The sequence below is a fragment of the Mauremys mutica genome, chromosome 20 (assembly GCF_020497125.1).
Source record: "Mauremys mutica isolate MM-2020 ecotype Southern chromosome 20, ASM2049712v1, whole genome shotgun sequence".
NCBI lineage: Eukaryota > Metazoa > Chordata > Testudines > Geoemydidae > Mauremys > Mauremys mutica.
The window spans coordinates 26,202,176-26,228,077 of record NC_059091.1 but is presented as its reverse complement, the minus strand read 5'-3'; the positions used below and the strand labels follow the sequence as shown (position 1 = coordinate 26,228,077).

At 50.8% G+C, this 25,902-nt stretch overlaps 2 protein-coding genes across 2 annotated transcripts in view; both read right to left on the bottom strand.

The window, feature by feature from the left end:
• The window catches only part of LOC123353841 (voltage-dependent P/Q-type calcium channel subunit alpha-1A-like), a 29,905-nt gene extending 15,462 nt beyond the window's left edge, over nucleotides 1-14,443 (bottom strand). The window contains exons 1-2 of the mRNA XM_044995257.1: nucleotides 13,355-14,443; nucleotides 3,400-3,499 (exon numbers count right to left, since the gene is read on the bottom strand). Of these exons, the coding sequence (XP_044851192.1) occupies nucleotides 3,400-3,499; nucleotides 13,355-14,443 (1,189 nt within the window). The remainder of the gene's footprint in view (nucleotides 1-3,399; nucleotides 3,500-13,354) is intronic.
• The window catches only part of LOC123353840 (maestro heat-like repeat-containing protein family member 2B), a 66,203-nt gene continuing 47,821 nt past the window's right edge, over nucleotides 7,521-25,902 (bottom strand). The window contains exons 38-40 of the mRNA XM_044995256.1: nucleotides 25,335-25,400; nucleotides 24,375-24,509; nucleotides 7,521-7,630 (exon numbers count right to left, since the gene is read on the bottom strand). Coding sequence (XP_044851191.1) covers nucleotides 24,412-24,509; nucleotides 25,335-25,400 — 164 coding nt within the window. The 3' untranslated portion in view covers nucleotides 7,521-7,630; nucleotides 24,375-24,411. The remainder of the gene's footprint in view (nucleotides 7,631-24,374; nucleotides 24,510-25,334; nucleotides 25,401-25,902) is intronic.

Sequence of the window (25,902 nt, the reverse complement as noted above, 5' to 3'; positions counted from 1 at the left end):
GTCCAGCACCCAAGGTGGTTTCCTGGATTGCCTGCCCCCAAAATCTGGCCCTGGTCTGTGGTATCAGACAGAAGCTGCAAGAGAGGAGGATGAGGTGATGTGGTGGGCACGTACAAAGAGGGGATGAAGAGAGTCATAGGTGCCGACTTCCGTGTGTGCTCTGGGGCTCAAGCACCCAAGGAAAAAAATAGGGGGTGCATCAGCACCCACCAGTCACAGTGGTTCTGCCCCAGCTGGCCGCCGATCAACAAGCCGCCCAGGGCTGGCCCGCTGATTAGCAAGCAGCTGTTGGGAGGGCGCATGGGGGAGGGAACGGAGAAATGAGGGAGTGGCCGGCTGGTGGGGGGGACTTTGAGAGAGGGAGCGGAAGCGGGGGCAGGAAGATGGGGACCAAAGATGGGGCCTCAGGGAGGGGGCAGAGTTGGGGACAGGGCCTCATGGCAGAGCAGGGGTGGAAGCACCCCTATTTGGGAAAAATAAAAACTCAGCACTTGTGAAGGGGAATTTTTGTTAGAGATGCGCGTTTGAGCAGTAATGTTTAACAGGCATGAAAGCAAGGAAGACGACCAAGAAAATAGTGGAAAGACCCGAGTGGGCCAGGAGGTACACAAGTGCATATGGCGAAAATGTAGGGACTAGCAAGCCTGAAGAAGAAAGATACAGGCAATTCTGGAGGATGTCCTCCTTTTAGGCCCCAAACGAATGGGTACAGTGGCTTAGGGAGCAAGCCTTCCCCGGGATGAGAGAGGTTAAGTGTCCGTCCCCATGTGGACACTCATTCTGGTTTGACCGAGGTGGATCCAAGATATAATAATACCAAACTCTATATATCACACTTTTCCTCAGCGCTTTAACACAAGGAGTGTCAGTCTTTTTAGCCCCAAATTACAGAAAAGGGAAACAGAGGCACAGAGTAGGAAAGTTATTTGCCTGAGGGCCCTCAGCTGTTGTGGGAATGAGAACTCAAGTCCCTCCTGAAACCTAGTCCAGTGCTCTGCCCACTAGGCCCTCGCTTCCCTACACCCTACTACAGATGACTGCCTCTGTCCTCATGCCGTACTGCTACAGCCGCAGTCAGCTGGCTCCTCCTCACTATAAAAGAGAGGGAGACAGCCCTGGTGGAGTGGTAGTTTGTTAGGTGGGGAAGGTCGCCTCGGTGGGCTTGGGTCGTCATGAGCCATAATAGTAGATGGAGGAACTTTTGCCAATGTCATAACAAGTGTAAATACACGTCATGAAGGCTGCCCTGGCTCCTTGGACAGCGCTCGCTGCAGTGGCGTGGCTCCAGCGGGACCGGGGCTCGCAGCTCCGCCCCCTTACCATGCGGTTCTGACTCAGTGGGAGGAGCTCAGGCCCTGCCGGAGCCACACCGCTGCAGCACTGTCCTGGGCCGCTCCTGATGTGGTGCGCTGAGGCGATGGGGGAAGGCAGATGTGGGGGCCCGGGGGCCCTGCAGGGCCTTGGGCAAATTGCCCCACTTGCCCCATCATCTGGGTGGCTCCTGGTCAGGAGAGGATGAGGAAGACGCTACCGGCAGGAGTGGTTCCATGGCGGCTTCTGGATTTTCCGGGACTGGTTCATCCCGAGCCCCAGGTGTAACCTCCACTGGGGTGGGGTTGGATCTGGGTTTTTCAAGGGATCCTGAGGTGGAGCAGTGCCGAGATGGGGTGCGGTGCCACGACATAGAGTGGTACCGCTATGTAGAGCAGTGCTGGTCCGTCGAGCGACGACTGGGGAATGCAGTCTGAGATCGATGCGAGCGCTGCTGCGAGGTCACAGATTGGGATCTGAACCTTGAGCAGGAGCCATGACTTGTTAGCTGATGACCATACTCAAACGGAAACAGCTCCAAGGGTCTGGGGCTGAGAGACTGGTGCCGCGAGTCAGACCAGTGCCACGAGTCAGACAGGCACGGGGCATATGTACAGCACCGGGACTCGGAGCGATGCAGAGATCCTGGTCGGTGGGGTAGATGGCCCAAACATAGTGGGTTTGTCTCTTGAAGGTGTTGGGCTTTGGGGTAATGGAGGCCTCGAGACTGGAGACTTGGGAGCCATCATTTCTATAAGCCCCCTAGCGGCTTCAGAAGTGTCTGGTGGAGGGTGGCATCACCTCCTCCACCTGCGGCTGTGGGGAGTCCAGGAGTGCTGGGCTTCCTAGGGAGACGGGAGCCCATGGGGGTTGAGCCTAACCAGAGGGTCTGTCGGCCATAGGCCCATGCACTGCAGCGTGCCCTGCCGAGGCTACGGTTCCTGAATCGGGCCATTGTGGAGACTTGTCCTTGGCCTGCTTCTTGTGGGCAACTGGCGAGTGGGAGCGGTGCAGAGCGGAACACTTCTGGGCCCTGGGAGACCGCCGACCCCTGGGAGTGCTGCTGGCGGCACCGCTGGAGGGGTGCTCCGCAACGAAGCACTCGGGGCCGGGTCCTGCTGCAGACAGAGGGCTGACTCCATGAGGAGTTGTTTTAAATGAGTGTTCCTCTCCTTTCTAGCGTGAGGTTTGAAGGCCTTGCAGATCTTGCATTTATCTGCCTGATGGGCTTCTCCCAGACACCAGAGACAGGAGTCATGGGGGTTGCCCGTAGGCATAGGCTTGGCAGGAGCTATAGGGTTTGAAGCCCTGGGACTGCATGCCCTGGAGCCCCAAGGGGCACTCATTGAAGGGGAACCCCCCCCACCAACCACTAAAGACTGCAATTAACAACTAGAAGAGAACAATTAACTAACAATGGGTAACTATATACAAAGATAAGCAGAAGAGCCAGGGATTAGTGGACCACTTGCAAGCAAGAAACCACTGTTTGAACAACCATCACAGGCAGTAAGAGGGAAACTGAAGGGAGGTTGGGCCAGCAGGGTCGTATATAGAGCGCCATACCGGTGCCACTCCAGGGGGCTCCCCAGCTGGTCTGATAGGTAGCTGCTAGGGAAAAGTTTCCGAGAGCCGTGCAAGCAGCGCATGCGCACACCTAACTGGAATTGATATCAGCAAGCACCCAAAGAAGAACTCATTGATCCCAATGAAGGAAAATCACTATATAAATGGGGGGTGCCATGAAACTCTGGGTTCGTTCTTCCAAGACTTCCCCGGAGCATTATGTTGCAACCGACAGAACCCGGCTCCTACTTACCTGTGATCAACCTAGCTGGCCACTAGATTGATCCGGAGTCTGGACTGATAACTATAACATTGACTGGTGGGATAGTGTGTGTGTGGTGTGTGATTGAATGCGTATGTTAATTGTTGTATCTTCAATAAACGTGGTGTACTGCCTTTTCCCCTGAAAAAGATCTCATGTGCTTCTTGTAAGCATAACACCATGGGGCGTGGCTCATAGGGGATGGAAAGATGGGAAAACCTGGGTATGAACGTAGAAGTGACTCTACGGTGCAGAGATACTCACGTTGACTTGATCCTTGCAGATGTCCTTGGCCTCTTCCAATGCAATCAGCACAAAAGCCGTTAAAGAGACATCAGGCTCAGCCCCCTTGTACCCTCCCTAAAGGGGAGCAAAGGACAATTTGGGATAAGAAAGTCCCCCGAGTAACCATGAAAAGGAAGAATTAATCCCAGGACCTCAGCATAGGAAAGTATAGCAGAACACATGCTTCCTAGAAAGCTACCCAAGAATGGACTCTCAGTCATGGCCAGACCTATAGCTGGGCCAGGTTCTGATCTCAGTTACTGTTACTCCTTTGTCAGTGTGGAGGAACTCCATCCAAGTCAATAGAGATGCTTCGTATTAAACCAGTGTGAGAGAATTTAGCTCACCAGGCCGGTGCTCAGGTCCTGCCACTAGCTCCCAGGCAGCTTCCCGTGCGTTAATGGATCAAGCCCCAGTGACATCAAAAACCAAACTTTGGCCTGTGAAGCACCAAGACAGCTGCGCTCCTCTGAGGCAATGCAAGTCACTAAGCCCAGGACGAAGCGCATGAGAGGTGTGGACAAGGCATTCTCAGTTGAGGGGAGCTGGCTGGGGAACCAATGCCCAGGGGAGATCAGGCCAGCCCAGAGTCTAAGCATCTTTAGTAAATGCTGCAAAACTATCCCCTTCGGAGATGTCTTTCAATCATGAGAACAACAGTCATGGCACTAACCCCACCCCCTTCTATCTAATAAACCCGATATAGACACCTCCTAAACCCAGACATGGACACTCCCTTCTTCCCTAAACCCTAACACTAAGATCCCTAACACAGAGACCCCTTAAACCCAGACACTGACATCCCTAAACCCCAGGGTGCTGGAACAATTTTTATAGTGGGGATGCTGAGAGCCATTGAACCAAACTGTAAACCCTGTATGTAATGGAAACCACTTCAAGCCAGGGGTTGTTGCAGCACCCCAGGCACCCCTAGTTCCAGTACCTCTGCTAAACCCTGACACCCCTTCAATCCCTAAACCCTAACACTGAGATCCCTAAACCCCACCCTGAGACCCCTAAAATCTAACACTGATGCCTCCTAAATCCTGACACCAACACCCCCTTCTACACCTTAAACCTGACACTGAAACCCCCAAGCCTTGACACTGACAACCCCTTCTACCCTAAACCCTAACACTGAGACCCTAAATCCTGACACTGACACCCTCTTTTACCTAATAAACCCTAACACTGACATGCTCTAAACCCTGGCACTCCTAATCCCAACCCTGACACCCCTAACTCCAACAATGAGTTCAGTCCTAAACCCCGAACAACAAAACCAAAAATGATCTACCCCCCAGCAGAATGTTTACCCCCAAAAAGGGAGAAGTGCCAAAGACTCCATGAAGTCCACTAAGGACTAAATAGATACATTCTGGTCCATTGGGCCTGAATCTCCATGCACTGCTGCCCATGTAACTGCACCGGGAGAGAAAGAGGAGATCAGTCTGCGTGAGCACAGACTTTGGGATGTAGCCCAGTAAGACGTCCCTTTGAATTATGAACCAACAAATTGCTGTGATGATTGAAGTGGGTAGTGACTGGTGTGTAAAAGTCAAAGGAAACACGTACAACCATCTCTCCGCGGATTTCGGGGGCATCTTCTTGGAAGACCCCATCCAGTTTCTGCTTTTCCAGGATCAGGATTTTTCCAGGATTCTATCTCCTGACTGATCGTGCTGGGGGCTCTGCCTGTCTCCAGCACTCAGGACCCTGAGCTACCACCATCATCTGGGAACCCTGACCAGTTCAAGCCTCATGGAGTGGGTGAGATCCATCTCTCTCTCTGTTTTCTTTCCTACCTCAGGTATTAACCTTTAAAATGTAACTGTTATGTTTGTTTAGCCCTCCCGGTGTGGTTATCACTATGATTCAATAAATGACTTTTATGGTTCAGCTGGTTGCTTTTCTCTCTGAATTTTACTCTTTTTAGCTTCCCCCATTTACTCTGCAGCAACGCTTCTTGTACCTAAGCTAAAGATCCCTGTAGTGCCCCAAAATACTGTGGGGTTTGCTCATCAAGTGGGTTACTACCAGTACAATTGTAATGTGAATGTGTGATAGGGATGTGTTAAACTTGGGGAACATTGGTGGGGGGGGAGCAGCTGAAAGTGCGGCTCAATCCAGCCTATTGAGACCAGGAGCACATAAGGGTATCAGCTTGAAAGTGCTGCTTAACCCAGCCCATTGAGTACAGAAACACATGAGGGGATCAGCTGGAGAGTGCTGATTGACCTGGTCCTCTCAGACTTGCTCTGCTAGTGTGTGTGTGCACATGTTCATCTAGTTCTAGGGCTGGAGGAACCTAGGTCCTGCAGGAGAGCTCCATTGGGAGGGGACTTGCAGAAGGAAGGAGTAGAGCTCCATGTGAACACACAAGTGACTTTCACAGCACGTTAATTGAATTACAGAAGCCCCTCCCCCAGAAGAGTAACCCTCATAAATGAGCCTACCCCCACAATAACGGGCACATCTGGAACAGTGTGCAAAAAAGCCCTTTTCCTTCCTCAGGAAAGTTGGATCCCAGATATGTTGGTTAATGCTGCTGGGAGATTGCTTTAGGTGAAAAACTGCCGTAATAATTGATTTTAGACTCTAAGAAGCATGTTATGATTTTCATTTTATATGTAACCAGTTCTGTTTCCATGATCTTGACTCACTAACCTCTTAAATCTTAATCTTTGGTAATGAATTTAGGATTATTCCACTATACATATGTCTCAGTGCTGTGAGGTTATAAAGATCTGATCCTGAGCTGTACCAATCAAGCTGTTTAGATTCTGTTCCCTGGTAATTTCTGTGAGTGTCCTGTGACAGTAATCTGATGCTTCTGGGGGACACTTTCAGAGGGACTTCGTGGCCGCGGTGCAACTACTGTTACCATGCAAGGCAGAGCAAGGGCTGGCAGAGCCCTGTGGAGATTGGTAGGCTGGCTAACAGACCGGTGGTGTTATGCTTGACTAGATATCAGCTCCCTGAGAAAATCTTCCTCTCGCCGGATGAGTAACAAGGTGACTCAGAGCCTGGGCACCCCAAGAAAGCTGCACACATACCCCTGTAACCTTTCTCTCCTCCAGGGGCCTCTTTATCTTAGCCAACCCTCAAATATGTTCAAACCATGTTCAAATATGTTAAGGACTGTTATAAAGAGGACCCCGCTCAACTGTTCTCCATGTGCACTGGACGTAGGAGAAGTAGGAATCAGCTTAGTCTGCAGCAAGGGAGACTTAGGTTAGATATTAGGAAAAACTTTCTCACTATAAAGATAGTTAAGTTCTGGAATAGGCTTCAAAGGGAGGTTGTGGAATCTCATTACTGGAGGTTTTTAAGAACCCATTGGACAAAGAGCTGTCAGGGACGGTCTAAGTATAGTGCTGGATGGGATGATATTTCTAGGACCCTCCCAGCCCTACATTTCTAGGATTCTCTGAACTGTGGAGTTTTAACTGGTGAGCCCCTCCGTGAACTGCCCCATCAGCCTTCACCCAGCTCTAGTCCAATGTGAATTATTAACAAAATGAGCTGGTCCCGATATGGAGACATCACAAGACCAGTGAGCGCAGCAGGACATACCCTGTCAGAGATACCCAATGACAGTAGTTCCCTTGTAGTGCAGTGGGGGAAGCTAGGGAATCCAATGGTTCCTCTCGGCTAAAGTCTTGCAGTTCACAAACAGGGACTTGGCTTAGAAAAGCAGAGATGCCTTCCCTCACACACCATTACAGGCACCGAGCCTAAGGCTGTAAGTAAACAGACGCTGTTCACAGATAGCCTTCTGACCCACAAATAGGCTAGACAGGAGGGAGGATAACTCGCCAGAACACAGTCCATCCCACTTACAACCCAGAATTCATCAGCAACACAAAGATGAGAATATGATTAAGAACCAGACCCCAGGCCACTAACTACAGGGAGTAGATCTAGCTTTGTGGGGACTGCGGAAGAGTGGTTAGAGACCCTAGAGAGGCGCTGAGCTGAGGTCTTCGTCCAGCTCCACGGAGAAAGGGCAAGGGAGGAAGCCCCCACATCATGGTTACAGAGGACATTGAGGAAACCCCAATTCTCTGAAAGATGAAATCAGGCCTCTGAGCAATTGAAACAGATACTTCAAACAGTTTAGTAAGAAATATGTACACAGTATATACAAAATCTGGAGCTGGGTTATTTACATATGATCTTGTTTGTGAGATACATAGCCAGCACCTGAAAAAGAAATGTGAAGAGTCATCAGTATTTGTCCAGTGCCCCGTAATACACATAAACAGAGTGGAGATTACTAGGGAATAACAATAGGAGAACATGGACTGGGAATAAGCTGCTGGATACGGTCTAGAAAACAATCACCAAAACAGGAAACACTACAAGATTAGGGGAACCCATATTACTTAATAGAGTCGCTTTTGAATTAGTGGAATGTGTCAATTCAACGTGGTCTCTATTAGTTTCCTTCCAATATTCAACTGTTACAGGAACCTTGTCTCCCCATTGAGAACTATAAGCAATAACATCCCAGACTCCCTCTGCCTTTCGCCCTCCTCTGCTAACTGCTGCCTGGTGAATCCTCGCAAGCCCTGCACCCAAGGGGACAGTAAACTGGAGAATGAGGTGGTGATGGAGACTAGAAACCTGACCATTCAGTGACCTTTTGATATGAGGTGAAGGATCATAGTAGCTAACTTTGGAGGATGAGTTATATCTGCTGAGCGCCTTCTCTGAAGGGCAGAGCATCCTTATCTCTCAATAACATCAGTGGGAGTTTGAGAACACTCAGCAACTCATAGGCTTGGGCAAGACAAATACAAAGGCCTTGGGTGGCTAAAGTTAAGCACTAAAATCTGCAGGTAGATGCCTAAATACCCATTATTGCCACCTGCAGAGGTGCTGATTAGGGCACTTAAATCTCTATCAGCTTTGTGGTGTTTCAAATAGATATTTGAAAAGCAAGGGGACTGATGTTTAAAGGCATATTTGGCCTTTGGTTGTCATTAGACAACGTTATGCCAGGTGAGTGAGTTTTCCAAACCCAGATACCTGAATTCAGACTCCTAACACCCACGGGTAGGTGCATCAATAGGGGTGGGGTTAGTTGTAAAGTCACCCTTTTGCTGCCCTATGTTGCAGTGGAGCAGGGCAAAGTAGCCATAAAGCTGCCCTAAGAGGCAGCTAGGAATTCCCCAGCATGTGCAAATCCCTAAAACCTAGAGAACCAGCATAGAGAGTGTACAGCCAGTGTAGCTGGCTGTATGTCACCAACTCCTAGCTTCCTACCCAAGTATATGGGGTGTGAGCTGGGAACAGAAGATGGCACACACAGTGTGCGTTGTCTACAGCTATCTCCAGTGCAGCAATGGCTGTTACATGACAGCGTAATTTAGAACAGCCCAGAGTCTAGAGCTCAGGTGTATTTGAGGATCTGGGCCAGTACTTGGCTGTTACTATAGTAATGACCCCTGAGCAAGCAGTATAATGTACATGCTTATCAATGAGCTTGTCCAGAGGCTGCATGTCCATCAGAATGACTAGATGTCCTGATGTGTAATAAAAACGCTTTGAGTAATAAAAATCAGCCCAGGCTACTTTACAGGGCCTGATCCTTCTCTCACTTACAGCATCTGAGCAGTAGGACAACGGCGAATACTGCCCAGGATTATAGTTGTCTCTGTCTTCTTCCAATTTTGGGTAGCGGGAGCGAGGAGTATAAGGGCCCTACTGTCAATCAAAACTTAACCCCACCTCTTGACCCAATAAGCCCTGCCTACTGGTCATCAGAAGCCTCACCGCATGGGGGCATTACTTCTGGGCGTCAAGGCGGACACATGACCGGAAGCAAGGTGTGTCATGTGACCCCTCTAAGAACTCCTTCCACTATACCAATCAGGATAGATTTTGCCCCGATAGGAACGCCCCGAGAGAAGATTTAACCAACCAGGGGGAGTTCCGGGGTTTGTGTGACCCCTCTAAGAACTTCTCCCACTGCCCTCTACCAATCAGGAGGGGCTTCAGCCACTAGAGAGCACCCTGAGAGGAGATTAGACCAATTGGGGGGAATTCTGGGGCTGGGTGACCATCCAGAAGTGGTTCGTGTGACCCCTCTAGGAACTCGTCACACCACCCTCTACCAGTCGCGATGGGTTTCGGCTGCAGAGGACTGCCCTGAAAGGAGATTTGACCAAAACAGGGCAGGTTCTGGGATGGGGTGACCACCCAGAAGAGGGTTGTGTGACCCCTCTAAGAACTCCTCCCAATGCCCTCTGCCAATCAGAGTGCCGCACCATCACCGCACAAGTCCCAGAGCTGGACAGAGGAGGCGATCTCTTACCAAGACGACATGTTTCAGAAATTGTGGAAAGGCTGAGAGGAAACGTGGACTCCTTTACCACCCCCCTGAGAACTTCAGACTTTGTTTTAGCCCCGTGGACCTTTGGACTTGTGTGGAGAAAGTGCTACAGCAGCAACAGTTCCGAAGAGGATGAGGGAACAGCCAAGGGGATAACTTTGGCCCAGCCATTGATGGATACGCCAGAACCTGAACCCAAAGCCCAACCATTCATGAGACAAGACGGTTACTCACTGTAGTAACTGGTGTTCTTCGAGATGTGTTGCTCCTATCCATTCCATGTAGGTGTGCGCGCCGCGCGTGCACGGCTCTTCGGAACATTTTTACCCTAGCAACTCCGGCGGGCCGGCTGGCGCCCCCTGGAGTGGCGCCGCTATGGCGCCGGTTATATACCCCAGCCGGCCCGTCCGCTCCTCAGTTCCTTCTTGCCGGCTACTCCGACAGTGGGGAAGGAGGGCGGGTCTGGAATGGATAGGAGCAACACATCTCGAAGAACACCAGTTACTACGGTGAGTAACCGTCTTTTCTTCTTCGAGTGATTGCTCCTATGCATTCCATGTAGGTGATTCCCAAGCCTTACCTAGGCGGTGGGGTCAGAGTGAGACGTGGCAGAGCGTAATACTGCGGAGCCGAAGGCTGCGTCCTCTCTTGATTGCTGCACCAACGCGTAGTGGGAGGCGAAGGTGTGGACAGAGGACCAGGTAGCCGCTCGACAGATGTCCTGGATGGGGACATGGGCCAGGAAGGCGGCCGACGAGGCGTGCGCTCTCGTCGAGTGAGCAGTGAGGCGGCATGGTGGCACGCGAGCAAGCTTGTAGCATGTCCGAATGCATGCCGTAACCCAGGAGGAAATCTGCTGCGAAGAGACCGGCTTGCCTCTCATGCGGTCGGCAACTGCTATAAACAGCTGGGTCGAATGCCGGAAGGGCTTCGTCCGCTCGATGTAAAAGGCAAGGGCCCTGCGGACGTCCAGGGTGTGAAGCTGTTGCTCCCGCAGGGAGGCGTGCGGCTTCGGGAAGAAGACCGGGAGGAAGATCTCCTGGTTGAGGTGGAACGCCGACACCACCTTAGGGAGGAAGGCCGGGTGTGGTCGAAGCTGCACCTTGTCTCCGTGGAAGACGGTGTATGGTGGACCAACCGTTAGAGCACGGAGCTCGGAGACTCGTCTTGCAGATGTAATTGCGACGAGGAAGGCTGTCTTCCAGGAGAGGTAGAGCAGAGAACACGTGGCTAGAGGCTCGAAGGGCGGTCCCATAAGCTTGGCCAGCACGAGGTTCAAATCCCAGGTCGGGGCAGGACGCCGCACCGGCGGGTACAAGTGGTCCAGGCCTTTAAGGAAGCGGGAAACCATCTGGTTGGAGAAGATGGACCGACCTCTCAGAGAAGGACGAAAGGCGGACACTGCTGCCAGGTGTACCCTCAAGGAGGAGACCGCAAGACCTTGCTGCTTAAGGTACCAGAGGTAGTCCAGGATGGTAGGGACAGGGACTACGAATGGATTGATCACACCAGAGCGCGAACCGCTTCCATTTCGCCAGGTAGGTGGAGCGAGTGGAAGGCTTCCTGCTCTCTAGCAGGACTTGCTGTACTGCCGCCGAACAGTCCCTCTCTGCGTGGGTCAACCACGCAGGTACCAAGCTGTAAGATGGAGGGACTGAAGGTTCGGATGGCGGAGTCTGCCGAAGTCCTGAGTGATGAGGTCCAGCCATAACGGAAGGGGGATGGGATCCCGAACGGAGAGCTCGAGCAGCAGGGTGTACCAATGCTGTCTCGGCCAGGCCGGAGCTACGAGTATGACGTGGGATCTGTCCCTCCGAAGCTTCAGTAGCACTCGGTGCACGAGCGGGAACGGAGGGAAGGCGTAGAGGAGGTGATCCGTCCAGGAGTAAAGGAAGGCGTCCGACAGGGAGCCTGGCGAGCGACCCTGGTACGAGCAAAACAGGTGGCACTTCCTGTTCTCCTTGGAGGCGAATAGGTCTATCCGGGAAAACCCTCACCTCCGGAAGATTGTGTGTACGACATCCGGACGGAGGGACCACTCGTGGGAGAGGAACGACCTGCTGAGATGGTCGGCCAGCGTGTTCTGCACTCCCGGAAGAAAGGACGCTTCCAGGTGAATTGAGTGGGTCACGCAGAAGTCCCACAGGAGCATCGCTTCCTTGCAGAGCGGGGAGGAGCGGGCTCCGCCCTGCTTGTTCACATAAAACATCGCCGTCGTGTTGTCCGTGAGCACCGCTACGCATTGGCCTTGCAGACAGGCGTGGAAGGCGTGACACGCTAAGCGAATTGCACGCAGCTCCCTGACGTTGATGTGGAGGGAGAGCTCCTGGGGCGACCAGAGGCCCTGTGTGTGAAGGTCGCCCAGGTGGGCCCCCCATCCCAGTGCCGAGGCATCCGTTGTCAGAGTCACGGACGAACGAGGAGGGCGGAACGGGACTCCTGCACACACCACCTCTGGGTCCAGCCACCAGGCGAGCGAAGCGAGGGTGGGCTTCGTGACCGTGACTACCGTGTCTATGGAGTCGCGGTGTGGGCGGTACACCGACGCCAGCCAGAACTGGAATGGACGAAGACGCAGTCTCGCGTAGGCAGTGACAAACGTGCATGATGCCATGTGACCCAGGAGGCATAGGCAGGACCGAACCGTCGTAGTGGGAAAGACATGCAGGTCTCAGATGATGGAGACCATGGTTTGGTGTCGAGCACGAGGGAGGCAGGCCCTTGCCACCGTGGAGTCGAGGACCGCGCCGATAAATTCCACTCTCTGCGATGGAGTCAGTGAGGACTTCTCGGCATTGACGAGAAGGCCCAGCGCCCGAAACAAGGAGAGTATCTCGGCAATTTGGTCTGTTACCAATTGTTGGGATGGCCCGCGAACCAGCCAGTCGTCGAGGTAGGGGTAGACGTGAACTCGACGACGGCGGAGGTCTGCAGCCACTACCGCCATGCACTTGGTGAATACCCTCGGCGCGGTGGATAAGCCGAAGGGTAACACCGCAAACTGGTAGTGTGCACTGTTGACCATGAAACGTAAATAGCGCCGATGAGGAGGGTAGATCGCGATGTGGAAGTACGCGTCCTTCATGTCGAGGGCGGCAAACCAGTCTCCCGGATCCAGGGAAGGAATGATGGTCCCCAAGGTTACCATGCGAAATTTGAGCTTTACCATGTACTTGTTGAGCTCCCGGAGGTCCAGTATGGGTCTGAGGCCTCCCTTCGCCTTGGGGATGAGGAAATAACGGGAATAGAATCCCCTGCCCCGCCTGTCGTGCGGCACCTCCTCTATGGCACCCATCCTCAACAGCGTCTCGACCTCTTGCAAGAGGTATTGCTTGTGAGAGGGGTCCCTGAAGAGGGACGGGGAAGATGGGTGGGAAGGAGGGGGCGAAATAAACTGAAGGCGGTAACCAAACTGGATAGTATGGAGTACCCAGCTGTCCGATGTTATTTGGGACCACGCCGGGAGGAAGCGGGAAAGGCGGTTGCAAAACAAAGGGGTTGGATCCTGAAAAGAGGCTGGTGGGCCGTCCTCGGGCGTCCCATCAAAATTGCTGCTTGGGCCCTTGCGGGGCCTTGGACGACGCCTGGGCCTGGTTGCGCCTGCTGCCCGAAGGTCTACGGCGGTTGAGGCTGTTGCGCCGACTATTGTAGGGCCTTGACCTGGCCTGGGTAAAAGGCCGGAAGGACTGCTGCTGGCGGAAGGAGCACCTTTGGGTAGCTGGTGTGTGCATACCCAGAGTGCGGATAGCTACACGACCGTCCTTCAGGGTCTGTATTCTCGAGTCCGTTTTCTCTGAAAACAGGCCGTGAGTCTCAAAGGGCAGGTCTTGTAGGGTATACTGCACTTCGGGCAGCAAGATGGAGGACTGCAGCCAGGAGATGCGCCGCATAGTTACTCCAGAGGCCAAAGTTCTGGCCCCTGAGTCCGCCGAATCCAGAGCAGCCTGGATGGAAGAGCGGGAGGCTTTCCTGCCCTCCTCGACCAGAGCCGAAAATTCTTGGCGGGAAGCCGCCGGGATCAGCTCTGAGTACTTCGCGAGGGACACGAAAATGTCAAAGGCGTACCGAGCTAGGAGGGCCAGCTGGTTTGCAATGCGGAGCTGGAGACCCCCCGCCGAATACACCTTGCGGCCCAACAAGTCCATGCGCCTGGCGTCCTTCGACTTGGGCGCTGGGGCTGGCTGTCCGTGCCTCTCACGGTCGTTGACAGACTGGACGACTAGTGAGTCCGGAGCGGGGTGCGTGTACAAATACTCGTATCCTGTGGGGGGGACCGAGTATTTACGTTCAACGCTCCTTGCAGTAGGTGGGACGGACGCCGGCGACTGCCAGATGGTCGTGGCATTTTTCTGAATCGTTTTGATAAACGGGAGGGCCACCCGCATCGGGGCCTCCGCGCCGATGACGTTGGTCACGGGATCTTCATCTTCCGGGACCTCTGCCACCGGGAGGTCAATGGCTTTCGCCACCCTGCGGAGAAGGTCTTGGTGGGCCCGCAGGTCGATCGGGGGAGGGTCCGCCGTAGCAGCACCCGCCACCGCCTCATCCGGAGAGGAAGATGAAGACAGAGTCTGTACCACCACCTCTGCCGGAGGCTGCTCCGGGGCTTGGGAGGTTGACGGAAGCCCTGCGGGGTCTGACAACGGTAGGGTCTCCCCCGGTGGTGTTGGGGGAGGCATGCTCACCGTGGCCTCTGGTACCCTACGTTCAGCACCCACTGGGCGCTGGGGAAAGGGAAGCCCTTGGGATTCATGGCAAGCCCAGGGGACCCAAAAACCCCACTGCTGATGTCCAAGGTCTTGGCTTTGGGTGGCCGCCCAAACATCTATCTCGCTGCCCGCCTGGGAGGTGACCGATAGCTGACGCAAAGGCCACGGGGGGGCAGAGGCGCTGATGGAGTGCGCCGTGGAAGGAGGCAACTTGTCCCCGGACGGTGCCGAGGAGCGGTGCCGGCCGTCACGGTGCCAGGATGGAGATCTGGACCGTCGACCACTTCGGTACCGGGAGCCGGAGCGCGATCTCGATCGTCGGTGACGAGAGCGGCTTCGGGAGTCACGACATCGAGATCGGTGCCGTGAGCCGGATCTGCGACGGTACTGTCGGTCCGGTGATCGGGACCGTGAGTGGTGCCGGGAGCGCGACTGGTACCGCGAGACTGAGCGGTACCGGGACTGCGACCGGTGCCAAGATGGGGATCGGTGCCGAGATGGGGATCGGTACCGAGATCGGGATCGGTGCCGTGATGGGGACCGACGAGACGGTGACCGTTGCCTGGATCGGGACCGGGTCCGAGGCTTGGAGCGTCGTCCATCCCGTCTGTTGGGGGTCGGGGGCCGCATCATTGCAGGCTTGCCCCGCGATTGAACAGCCCGCACCGGCGGTGCCGGGGGCCGGAGGCTCGGGGCCTCTGCGAGCTGGATAAGCTCTCTCGCCGTCACGAATGTCTCAGGCGTGGACAGGAGATGCAGCTCTACCGCGGTCGGCACCGGGGAGCAGGGAGGTACCGGACTCGACGGCTCTTGCGGTGCCGGAGTCAACGGAACCGTGCACGGCTTGTGCACTACCACAGCCGGTGCCGGAGGTTCCGGTGGTGGCTGGGTCAGCTGTCCCGAAGCTGAGGGCTTAGGAGCCGGGTGCGCCATCTTCTGCTTCCTCTGGGGGGAGAGGGAACGGTGCCGGGACTTCAGTGCCGTCTGCGTCTCTTTAGGAGCGTTGGTACCAGGACGGCTCGGTGCCGCTGGTGCGCTGTGCGCCGAGGACGGTTTCGGCGGCGCCGGGGACGGAGCGGGGGGCTGCAGAGCCGCCTCCGTAAGGAGCTGTTTAAGTCGAGAGTCTCGCTCCTTTCTCGTGCGCGGCTTGAATGCCGTGCAAATCGGGCACTTATCTGTCCTGTGCGATTCCCCGAGGCAGCGCAGGCAGGAGTCGTGCAGGTCGCCGATGGGCATGTGCCGTTGGCAAGCCGCACAGGGCTTAAAGCCCGGTGCCTTGGGCATGAGCCCGCACCGGTTGTGGAAGAAGAGGGGCTAACCCCTCTAATTCCCTACTAATACTATACTATAACAACTATATACAACTATAACAACTAACTTATTCAACTACTAAACTAAGTTAAGCAACTATAAACACTAAAGATACGGAGAAACGCTAGGGCTGTGGAGGTGAGAGAGCACTCCACTGTTCCAACTGCCGTCACGGGCGGGAAGAAGGAACTGAGGAGCGGACGGGCCGGCTGGGGTATATAACCGGCGCCATAGCGGCGGCACTCCAGGGGGCGCCAGCCGGCCCACCGGAGTTGCTAGGGTAAAAATGTTCCGAAGAGCCGTGCACACGCAGCGCGCACACCTACATGGAATGCATAGGAGCAATCACTCGAAGAAGAAACACCAATGAGCATGGTGGCCTCTCGTTGTCCACCACCCTGGAGGAGGAAGGCGATCATTGCTTGGGGGAGTTACCGGCGGACAAGCTGAATGGAAAAGACATCGCTCAGGTAAATGAATGATTAAGAAGCGACAGTTGATGATGAGGTGTAATGAGGTTAGGAACCTGGGGTTGTGTAAATGTAAAAAACAAGCAGTGAGAACTTACACTTGTTTCTTGTCTGAGACAGCTCGATGATGCCTTTCTAGAGGACCCGGAGGCCCTGGACAACGTTGCATCAAGCAGCAAAGATGAACCGGGCCCGCCTTGTTTTTGCTGAACGCCGCTAAAAATTGTTGAAGAGGACTTCGAGGATGAAGGTTATAAGGAGTTTAAGAGAAGGTTTGGCATGGAACTCGCTGAGCCAGTGCCACATTGTGAGTGTAAAAATTTATGTGGACTATTGTATGCATTGCTATTTATGCTGTTCTTAATAACTATCTTAGGGAAAAGCTTTTTGAAGATTATGAGGGCTATGTCATAGATGCCCCAGCCCAACGGCACCATGACTGTGTGATTTGGACTTCAACTTTATATGTAAATTTGTCAATTTAAATATGTAAATTTAAAAAACATCTATTGAAAAGGGCTTTGTGACTATCTGCATTTCTGTTAGAAGGTCTCTGGCCCTTAAGTGAGCTAAAAGTTTTAATGGAGCCTCTTGGTTTGTTTTCAAGGAGCTGTATGTCTTTTAAATAAAAAAAAATGGTTTGTGAGAATCTAACTTTTGTGGTTTTGTGTAAAAAAAGACCCATTTACAGCAAAAAGCTGAAATGTATGTTGTGGGAGGAGAAAAATCCTAAAAATGTGTTTATAGTGTAACCATTCTGCCCATCAGAGTTGGCAGCAACAAGAGCTGCGTTCAGTTGCTAGGAACTCCATTCCAATCACACAATGCAAAACTGGCTCAAGCCCTCAGCCAGTGGGGCACTGAGGCTCCCCTACTACAAGCTAAAATCACCACTTACTGTGTTAAGTAGTAGGGAGGTAATGGTATCGATGTGGTGTTTTCTGACAGGAACGTAATGAGGTTTATCGTAGGTGATGGTGACAAACTCGTTGTTCCTTCCTCGGACAGAGAGACAATGTAACAGGGGAACAGAAAAGTCCCCCACAAACTCACGTTCTACAATATCTGTGAACAGACGCAAGAAATTAAAAGCCGTGTGATGTCTGCTGAGAAGGGGAATTTTTGGACTCTGTGCTTCGGGCCCAAACCTAGAATGTTAGCTAGCTCCCCGCTGATAGAAAACATACAAATAAAATTGGCAGATTTAAGACTAACTTTTCTACCCCCAGGGTCGTAGTTCATGACCACCTCAGGCGGTGTGGGATGACGAACCACAGTACTGTTCATATGATCCAATAATTCAGGTATGGACGAGTAATAACCTCGTTGTAGGATAAACTCCATGCCACACCTGCAAAGGTGATTTCAAAAAGGGTGTCTTCATTGATAGTGTTCCGGCTGTGCGGGTATTGTATTTCCACTAACCCACCTCCCAGGCTCTCCGGAGATCCCAGGGCTTAATTAGCCATATTGTAAAGTTCAAGCTGGTGTTCTGAGGAAAAACTGCAGAGCTGGCATTGCTGGGCAACGTAATGTAGAACCCGCTGTCGCTCATTTTTCTCTCTCTCTGTCTTTGCAGGAGGAATCTTTTTGTTTGTTTGTTTTGTTCACGTCTAAATGTCACAGAGTTGAGAAGCTTCCACCCAGCTGTTAAACTTATCGCCTCCTCAAACCATTTCACCAGTAGCTGCGTTCTTCTCCCTTTTCCTTTATCCGCTAGAACTTTTTCAATCCTGTAAATCCTGTCTTGTTTGGGGTTTACTTTTTGTAATTCTTCAGGGCAAAAAGATCCAGTAACTGTCTCACCCTCGTAATCTTTTAATCAGTATACAGGTCTCGGGCTCCTGGTTAAGGCTTCATCCACTATAAATAGCTCATCAGTAAACGTCTGTTCATAACCTTTTTCAAGGGCTCCTTTGACTTTAGATAGTCTCACGTGGTCGCCTTTTCTAAAAGGGGCAACAACTGGTTTTATTTTAAAACCATCTCTATAAACTGTTTTCCATATCTTCAGAGAATGTGAAGGATTAACATCAGCAGGTCTGGTACGTATAGTTCTGTGAAAGCTCCGGTTGTCACTCTTTATAAAGTCAGATAATACGTCTTAAAGCCTCTGTTGTGTTTGGAGAACCGGTGCACATCTACCAGATCTGCCTGCCATTGCGCGTCCACATCTGAAACAATGGTCTTGTTTCTTTTAAAATGTATTTGAGCCAGTTTGTGTAAAGTGTAAGCATCTGATCTGAAAGCTAAGCTGTTACCTGTCTTCTATTTAAAAAGTTTTACTGTGCTTTTTGGCCACTCAAAAAGAGGATTCCCCCACCAAAGCTCCCAGCATCCCTGGGGATGTAATCTATTTTCATTAACAGAGCTGTCTGTGGAGACAGGACTGTTCCTGGTACCTGTTGCATCGCAGGCGGACATGGACAGAGCTCAGCAGTCAATATGATTGATAGCAGAGTCATTTATTTCTCTCCAGCATGCTCTTATATACAATTAAGGCCAGGCAATCAAGCAATTGCTAATTGGTTAATAAGGTACACACAAGCACAGCTGTAACTTCATTGGATAATTGCCATTCTATGCAACCTTCTAATTTATTATCCTGTTTACTGCCTGCTAGCAGATGAGAACTAGCCCGTCCTTGAGTCTGCATATCTAGCTTCCCAGACTCTCACCAAAACAACCCCACACCTCCCCCCTTTTCTCATAATAAAAAAGGGAAGGCACAGCAAAACATTCCCAGCTCATAGCATCACATTACTACAATCTATTACACAGCAAAACTAAAAGCAAATCTAAACACCAGCTGCCTAACTAAACTGTAACAGAATCTTCCGTGGTTCCCTAGCCTCCTACATTCCTCCCCTCGCTTTCTCAAGCGCTCCGGTACAACAACAGCAGCATAACCTTGAGCTAATCTAGCAATACAAGCACCAGCATTCCCATTTGTCTGCTTGCGCTTAAACAGAACAAAAAATTACACAGAGAGCAAAGAAAATTACAGGCTAAGCCAGATTTTTCCTACTTCCATTACATTATCCGTTACAGGGGGCGGGACTGAAGAATCCCAAAACAACCTCAGAGCTTCATCGCACACATGGCTTCCATCCTGAGGAATTACGAACGAGAAATCCAGTTCCGCCCACACACCTAACGCCCAAATGAACAGAGCAGAAAAAACAACAGTAACCGGTTAAACAAAACAGAGCCAAAGCTAAATAGTGCACCCAAACCAAATAGTATTTCCTTAATCTATTAGGGCTCACCTTTAATCATGCAATTCTTAACATATAACACCAACAACATCAAACAAAACAAAACATAAAACATCAAAATACAACAACAAAAAAAATAATGTAAATTCTGCAGGGTTCCCCCCTTCTCTAGTGTACACCAACCTGTGAGAAATTTCTATTACCAATCCATCCCTCATGTGTCAGGTGATCAAACTGACACTGGGGGGGGGGTCCTAGCAGAAAAAACACAACATAAACCACATAAACATATTAACAACACCACAACAATTCTGGCCAGAAAAACACACCACAAACAAACATAAAACATAAATTTAAACTCCATAATAAATGCATGGTACATTAAATACTATACAGCTAACATCAATTCTCTTAAATATCTAAAAAACAAAAACAAATATACCCCTACTGGGCAATCAATCATTACTTAAAATACACAAATACCCTTATTAATTTCAGGCAAAACAGGAAAATCACTTCATCAATTAAATCATTTACAGTAATACAATTGCATCCTGGCTTACTTCTAAATTCAAAGCTATTCACAGCTTAAGATTTCTTACTATTAACTTCTGCTTTTAAACACTAAAAAAAAAAAACATCACCACTTATATGCCCATAAAACCTAATACAATCTCAATTACATAGCACTATATACATTCTTCAGCTAATGCAACAAAATTATTTATGGCCAAACAATTGCAAACTAATTCCCTTGCCTAAATTATTTACAAACATTTCAAAACACCAAAAACTTTTCTCTTAGCATTTTAACAAATTCAGCTATTATTCCCTTTAGCAACCACAAAATTAACTTTTACTCTGCCCTAAATTACTCGCTTGTACTCCAACAACAACCTTTCTCAACTTAAATCACCATTCCAAGTATCCCCCTGAATATTTGAAATTCCTAAGCTTGTGCTTAATTACCTGTTCTGTCCCCTACACCCTCAAAAGTTTCCAACCAGTTTTCTAAATTCTTTGTCTCTTGCCTGCCGCCTGGGCCCGATCCTTTTTTCCTTTCCAAGTTCTCTGTCTCTTGCCTGCCTGCGCCCGATCCTTTTTTTCCTCTTGCTAAACCGTTCCTTTCATGGACACTAACTTATCCCACTATCAATTTAGCTAGAAGGGTGTACTTCTTAACTAGCCCCTACCCTTCTGGTATTTTCTGAGAAAAATTATCTGTACTTTCCCACCGTGGGGGCTACATTCTCAAGCATACAACATCTGCTTACAACCTATCTATTTTAATATAGGCTACATCTAATATCAAACAATCCTACAACTACACATAACACAAAACATACAAAAATCTAATAAGGCTAACAACCCAAAACCATACTTCCAAATTACCTAAATTTATATCTAATAACCTACAACTCCCCCCTTTGAAAATACTCAACAAGCCTTTTGGCTGAGTTTTCTCAAACTCTAAAAACAAAAAACAATTAGGCTCTAGAAAACTGGGATTAATAAGGGGGGGGGGAATATCATTTACAATCCAATTGGGGGGGGGCAATACATGCTAAAATATTTATCCAAAACACAGGGCGCAGCCTGTAAAATAAATCTCAAAATCCAATTAATATCACATTTCTTAGCAGGAGTCCCAAATTTCTTCCTGCCAGTGTACAATTCTTCGTTTCTTCACCAGGGTCAGTTCTCAATGTCTTTTTAGTCAGGAATTTCTGGACTTTGGCAATGTCAACAACGTGAGTGTTTTTTCTTCTTTTCCACCACCGTCGTGGTTCAGCTTCTACGGGGGAAATTTACCAGGACATCATCCTGTAGTAATTTTGCTTCTTTCAAAAAAAAAAACAACAAAAAACAATCCAATAACACAATGGGGGCTGCAGCGGACAAGGGAGAGGTTAACCAGCACGTTACCTTGTCCTTTTTTCCTGCTATTTAAAAGCACAATAAAACTAAAAAATAATTAGGCCAGTCATCAGTAGAAAAATTCTCCTGATGTGAAGGGGTCTTTTGCAATAAAATCATAGGTCCAGGCAGTCAGTCTCCTGGTTGCAAAATTGGCAGGGCTGCTAGGATCTTTGGGCAGCTCTTCCATACCTGTGAAAGGAGACAGCTAACACATTCCGTTAGTGCCTGGCAGGATTTTGCAGCTCTCATTAGCTTTTTTGGGCCCAGTCAAGCTCTCTTTAGTCTGGGCTGTTCGCCAAGTCTTAGCTGTTAGCAATATGTGTCCTCGACTGGGGCGAGGAAAGAATGAGCTTTTCTTCGGTTAAATCATTTTGTTCTCTCTCCTTCCCTGCTAGGCTTCTTTTAATCTGTAAATCCTGTGTCAGAACACCCAGCTGTTGCTGCTCATACCGGAAAAGCATAACGGTTTTCCCGGCACTGTCCCAGGCTCAGACCAGCCAGCGTAGGACGCCTTCTCCGGGCTTCTGCCAAAACAACTTACTTGCTTATAGGTCCAAACGACCTCCGGGGCCACGGCACGAGCCTCTGCCTGCGCCGTGCACTCCAACGTCTTCCCGTCCTGGGCTCGCTTCCAGCGGAGCACCTCCTCGTCCTGTGCCCGAAGGCCGGTCAGGAGGAGCCTCCCCAACTCCCCCTCTCTTCTTAATAAGTGAATCAGTGCAGCAGGGGAAATCTTTTCCCCCTGTCGGTTCATAATGTGCAAATAAAGCTTCTGTGTTATCTTTTCTTCAGCTGATACAGCGGTACTCATATTAGCTGCTCTGCCCTTCTCCGCCGCGGCTTATAGCCGCCGCTTTCCTCCGCGACTTATAGCCGCCCCTCTCCTCCGCGGCTTATAGCCGCTCTCCTCAGGGCTCAGGTGCGCCTCTCTTTTCGGACGCCCGGGGGCTTCTCCAGCACTCCCCGCCGCAGCTCCTCCGCTCGCCTCTGGGCTCAGGCTCCTGGCCGTTCGCCTCTGGGCTCAGGCTTCCGACACTATCATCATTCGATTCGAATCACGTCGGAGTCCGGGGGCTTCTCAAGCACTCCCCGCCGCGGCACCCAGCCGCCCGCCTCTGGGCTCAGGCTCCTGGCCGTTCGCCTCTGGGCTCAGGCTCCCGACACTATCACGTCGGATAAGCACTCCCCGCCTCTGGGCTCAGGCTCCTGGCCGTTCCCCTCTGGGCTCCGGCTCCCGACACTATCATCACTCGATACGAGTCACGTCGGGGTTAGCCGCTCACCTCTGAGCTCAGGTGCGCCTCTCTTTTCGGACGCTCGCCTCTGAGCTCAGGGCTTCTCCGCCTGGGTCAGGCCACCGACACTTTCATTCGATACGAATCACGTCGGGGTCACCATTTGTTGCATCGCAGGCGGACATGGACAGAGCTCAGCAGTCAATATGATTGATAGCAGAGTCATTTATTTCTCTCCACCATGCTCTTATATACAATTAAGGCCAGGCAATCAAGCAATTGCTAATTGGTTAATAAGGTACACACAAGCACAGCTGTAACTTCATTGGATAATTGCCATTCTATGCAACCTTCTAATTTATTATCCTGTTTACTGCCTGCTAGCAGATGAGAACTAGCCCGTCCTTGAGTCTGCATATCTAGCTTCCCACACTCTCACCAAAACAACCCCACAGGTACCGTCTTTTACTAACACAAGTATGGAGGGGATACAGTCATAGGGACACATTTAAATAAGTTTAATTAATTGCCTGGTTTAACACAACCTTTGACAGCCACCTGTAAAAATGGACGCCATGACCCCTACAACGAAAGACTCTGAGCTGGTTCATTCTTCTATTTTGTCCTTTTCCGGATTTTCCTCTTGAGATCCGCATCTCAGACAGGAGCAAAAACAGCTGATGCACAACAGGGCTACCGATGTGTAAGTTCTCAAAGGCCTCTTGAAAGGCATCGTCGAGCTGTTGAGAGATTTTCAGACAAAAAACAGTGTAAGCAACCCTCTGCTTGTTCTTAGATTTATGCAATGCCAAGTTGATTCCTAACCCCATTATACCCCCATGATCGACCATCGCTTCTTAATCATTCATTTACCTGAGCAACGTCTTTCCCGTTCACCTTGTCCACCAGTGACTCCCCCAAGCCATGATCATCTTCCCACTTTGGGGGGGGGGTCGTCACACTCATCGGGGTTCTTCACGAGGGTTCGGGGTCGGGTCCTGAGGTATCTATCAATGGTCGAGTCAAAGGGCCCTCCTCGGAACTGTAACTGCTATAGCGCTTTATCCATACAAGCCCAAAGGTCCTCGGGGCTAAAACAAAGTCTGAAGTTCTCAGGGGAGTGGTAAAGGAGTCCATGTCTCCTCTCAGCCTTTCCACAATTCATAAAACACGTCTTCTTGGTAAGAGATGGCCTCCTCTGCCCAGCGCTGGGACTTATGAGGTGATGTGCTGCACTCTGATTGGCAGAGGGCATTGGAAGGAGTTCTTAGAGTGGTCACACAACCCTCTTCTGGGAGGTTCACCCCTTCCGAGAACCTACCTTGTTTTGGTCAACTCTCCTCTTGGGGCAGTCCTCTGCAGCTGAAACCCATCGCAACTGGTAAAGGGTGGTGAGAGGAGTTCCTAGAAGGGTCACATGAAGCACTTCCGGATGGGTCACCCCACCCCAGAATTCCCCCCAGTTGGTCAAATCTCCTCTTGGAGTGATCCCCAGTGGCTGAAACCCACCCTGATCGGTAGATGGCAGTGGGAGGAGTTCTTAGAGGGGTCACACAAAGGACAGGTCACCTGCCCCGGAACTCCCCTTGATTGGTCAAGTCTTCCCTCGGGGCATTCCTATTGGGGCGAAACCCACCCTGATCGGTAGATGGCAGTGGGAGGAGTTCTTAGAGGGGTCACATGACACATCTTGCTGCCGGGGTCAAGGGGTGGGATTAACATTTGATTGATGGTAGGGCCCTTATACCACTGGAGCGCCTTGTTCTGTTTGTCTCCGTTCTGCTTCATTCGCCAAGCGCTCGGCCAGGACAGATGTCACTTATGAGCTCAGTTGCCACCAGCTGGACAGTGGGACTTGGGTCTTTCTCTAGGACCCGGAGAGCTGAAATTACAGAGGACATCACGTTAGTGAACAGACTGTCAAATCACAGCTAAGCGTGATCACAGAACCTTGAAGTACCTGAGCAGAATGATCACATGGAAAAATGTGAAACTGGGCTCAGTCCTTCTATTGGGGTGGAAAATACATGAGAGATGAATAGGCCTCACTTTTCATATAGTCACCTGTGCCTGAAATAGCTGGAGACTTATTACTTCTGAATACCACACGACAGCAGCTCTCCAATACAAACAAAGCTTTAGGGTCCCTCATTGGGTCCCTTCCATGCTCCCAACTGTGGGGAGACCCTGACTCTACCAGAAAGTCATCCACTCCGCTGCAAATGGAAGGAAGTCCATTGTTTCAATAGCTTCCACTTTTCAGTTATTTTCCAGCTCTATTCAGGAGCCACTGCCTGAGCTCAACTCAACGTGGAATTTAACACAGGCCAGGTCCAAGCTGGTTTGCGCATGATACAGGGCACCTACTGGAAGCAAAATTGCTGGTGGGAAATTTGGGGTAGCAGAAAGTGGCTACTTCTCACTTGGGGAGTCCACAGAAAGCCAATAAAGCCCAAAGTGTGGAGAGCACTGGCTGGGAAGGGGGCATTGCCAGGACAACCAGGAGATGCACTGACTCATATCACATCCTCTGCATCTTCCTCCTTCAGGGGAAATTAAGGCTGACTTTCTACTGGGCAAGAGTGAATTTGTCCTTTGATGTGTGGCTGATGCACTTTGCACCAGTGGTATCGGTTACTGCTGCTTGTCAGCTAAATTCCTTTATAACTCATTAATGAGCAGGACTTCAGCTGTATTTATCACTTACACATCAGCAGATGTTCCAGGTCCAGCCATTTCACACGCTGAGTGTCTGTGTGTTCCAGGATGATGCCTAAATACACAATGTCAAATAAACAACAACAACAACAACAATAAAACCTTCCCTTGTTGAGTGCAAAGTGATATTAGCAGCCCCTAGACAGGTCTTTGGGGTCTCCTACTGTGGGCCTAAGGGTGAGCTGTGGGCAAGAGGATGCTAGAGCAGTTTAGAGTCCACACTGAAGAGAATGAGAGAGACATTTTTTAAAAAGAATGTTTACATAAAATCCATTTGCTTGATGAAACAGTCTGTGCTCCTCTTGCCACTGCAGTCAGTTATTGGAGACATACTAAGATAGTGTTTGGTCTAGTGGTCTGAGCAAAGGACTGGGGCCAGGAATAAGCGAGTTCTAAGCAGGGATCTCACAAGGTGACTGATAGGTGAGCCCCAATGCCTGCCTGTCTCACATGGGTGTGCTAGGGAGAAGAGGCCACAGGGCCAAACAGGAGGAACCTAATGCTTCCTTGACAAGGTGCTGTGGCCAGGAAGGTGAAACAGCAGGCGCTATGGGGAG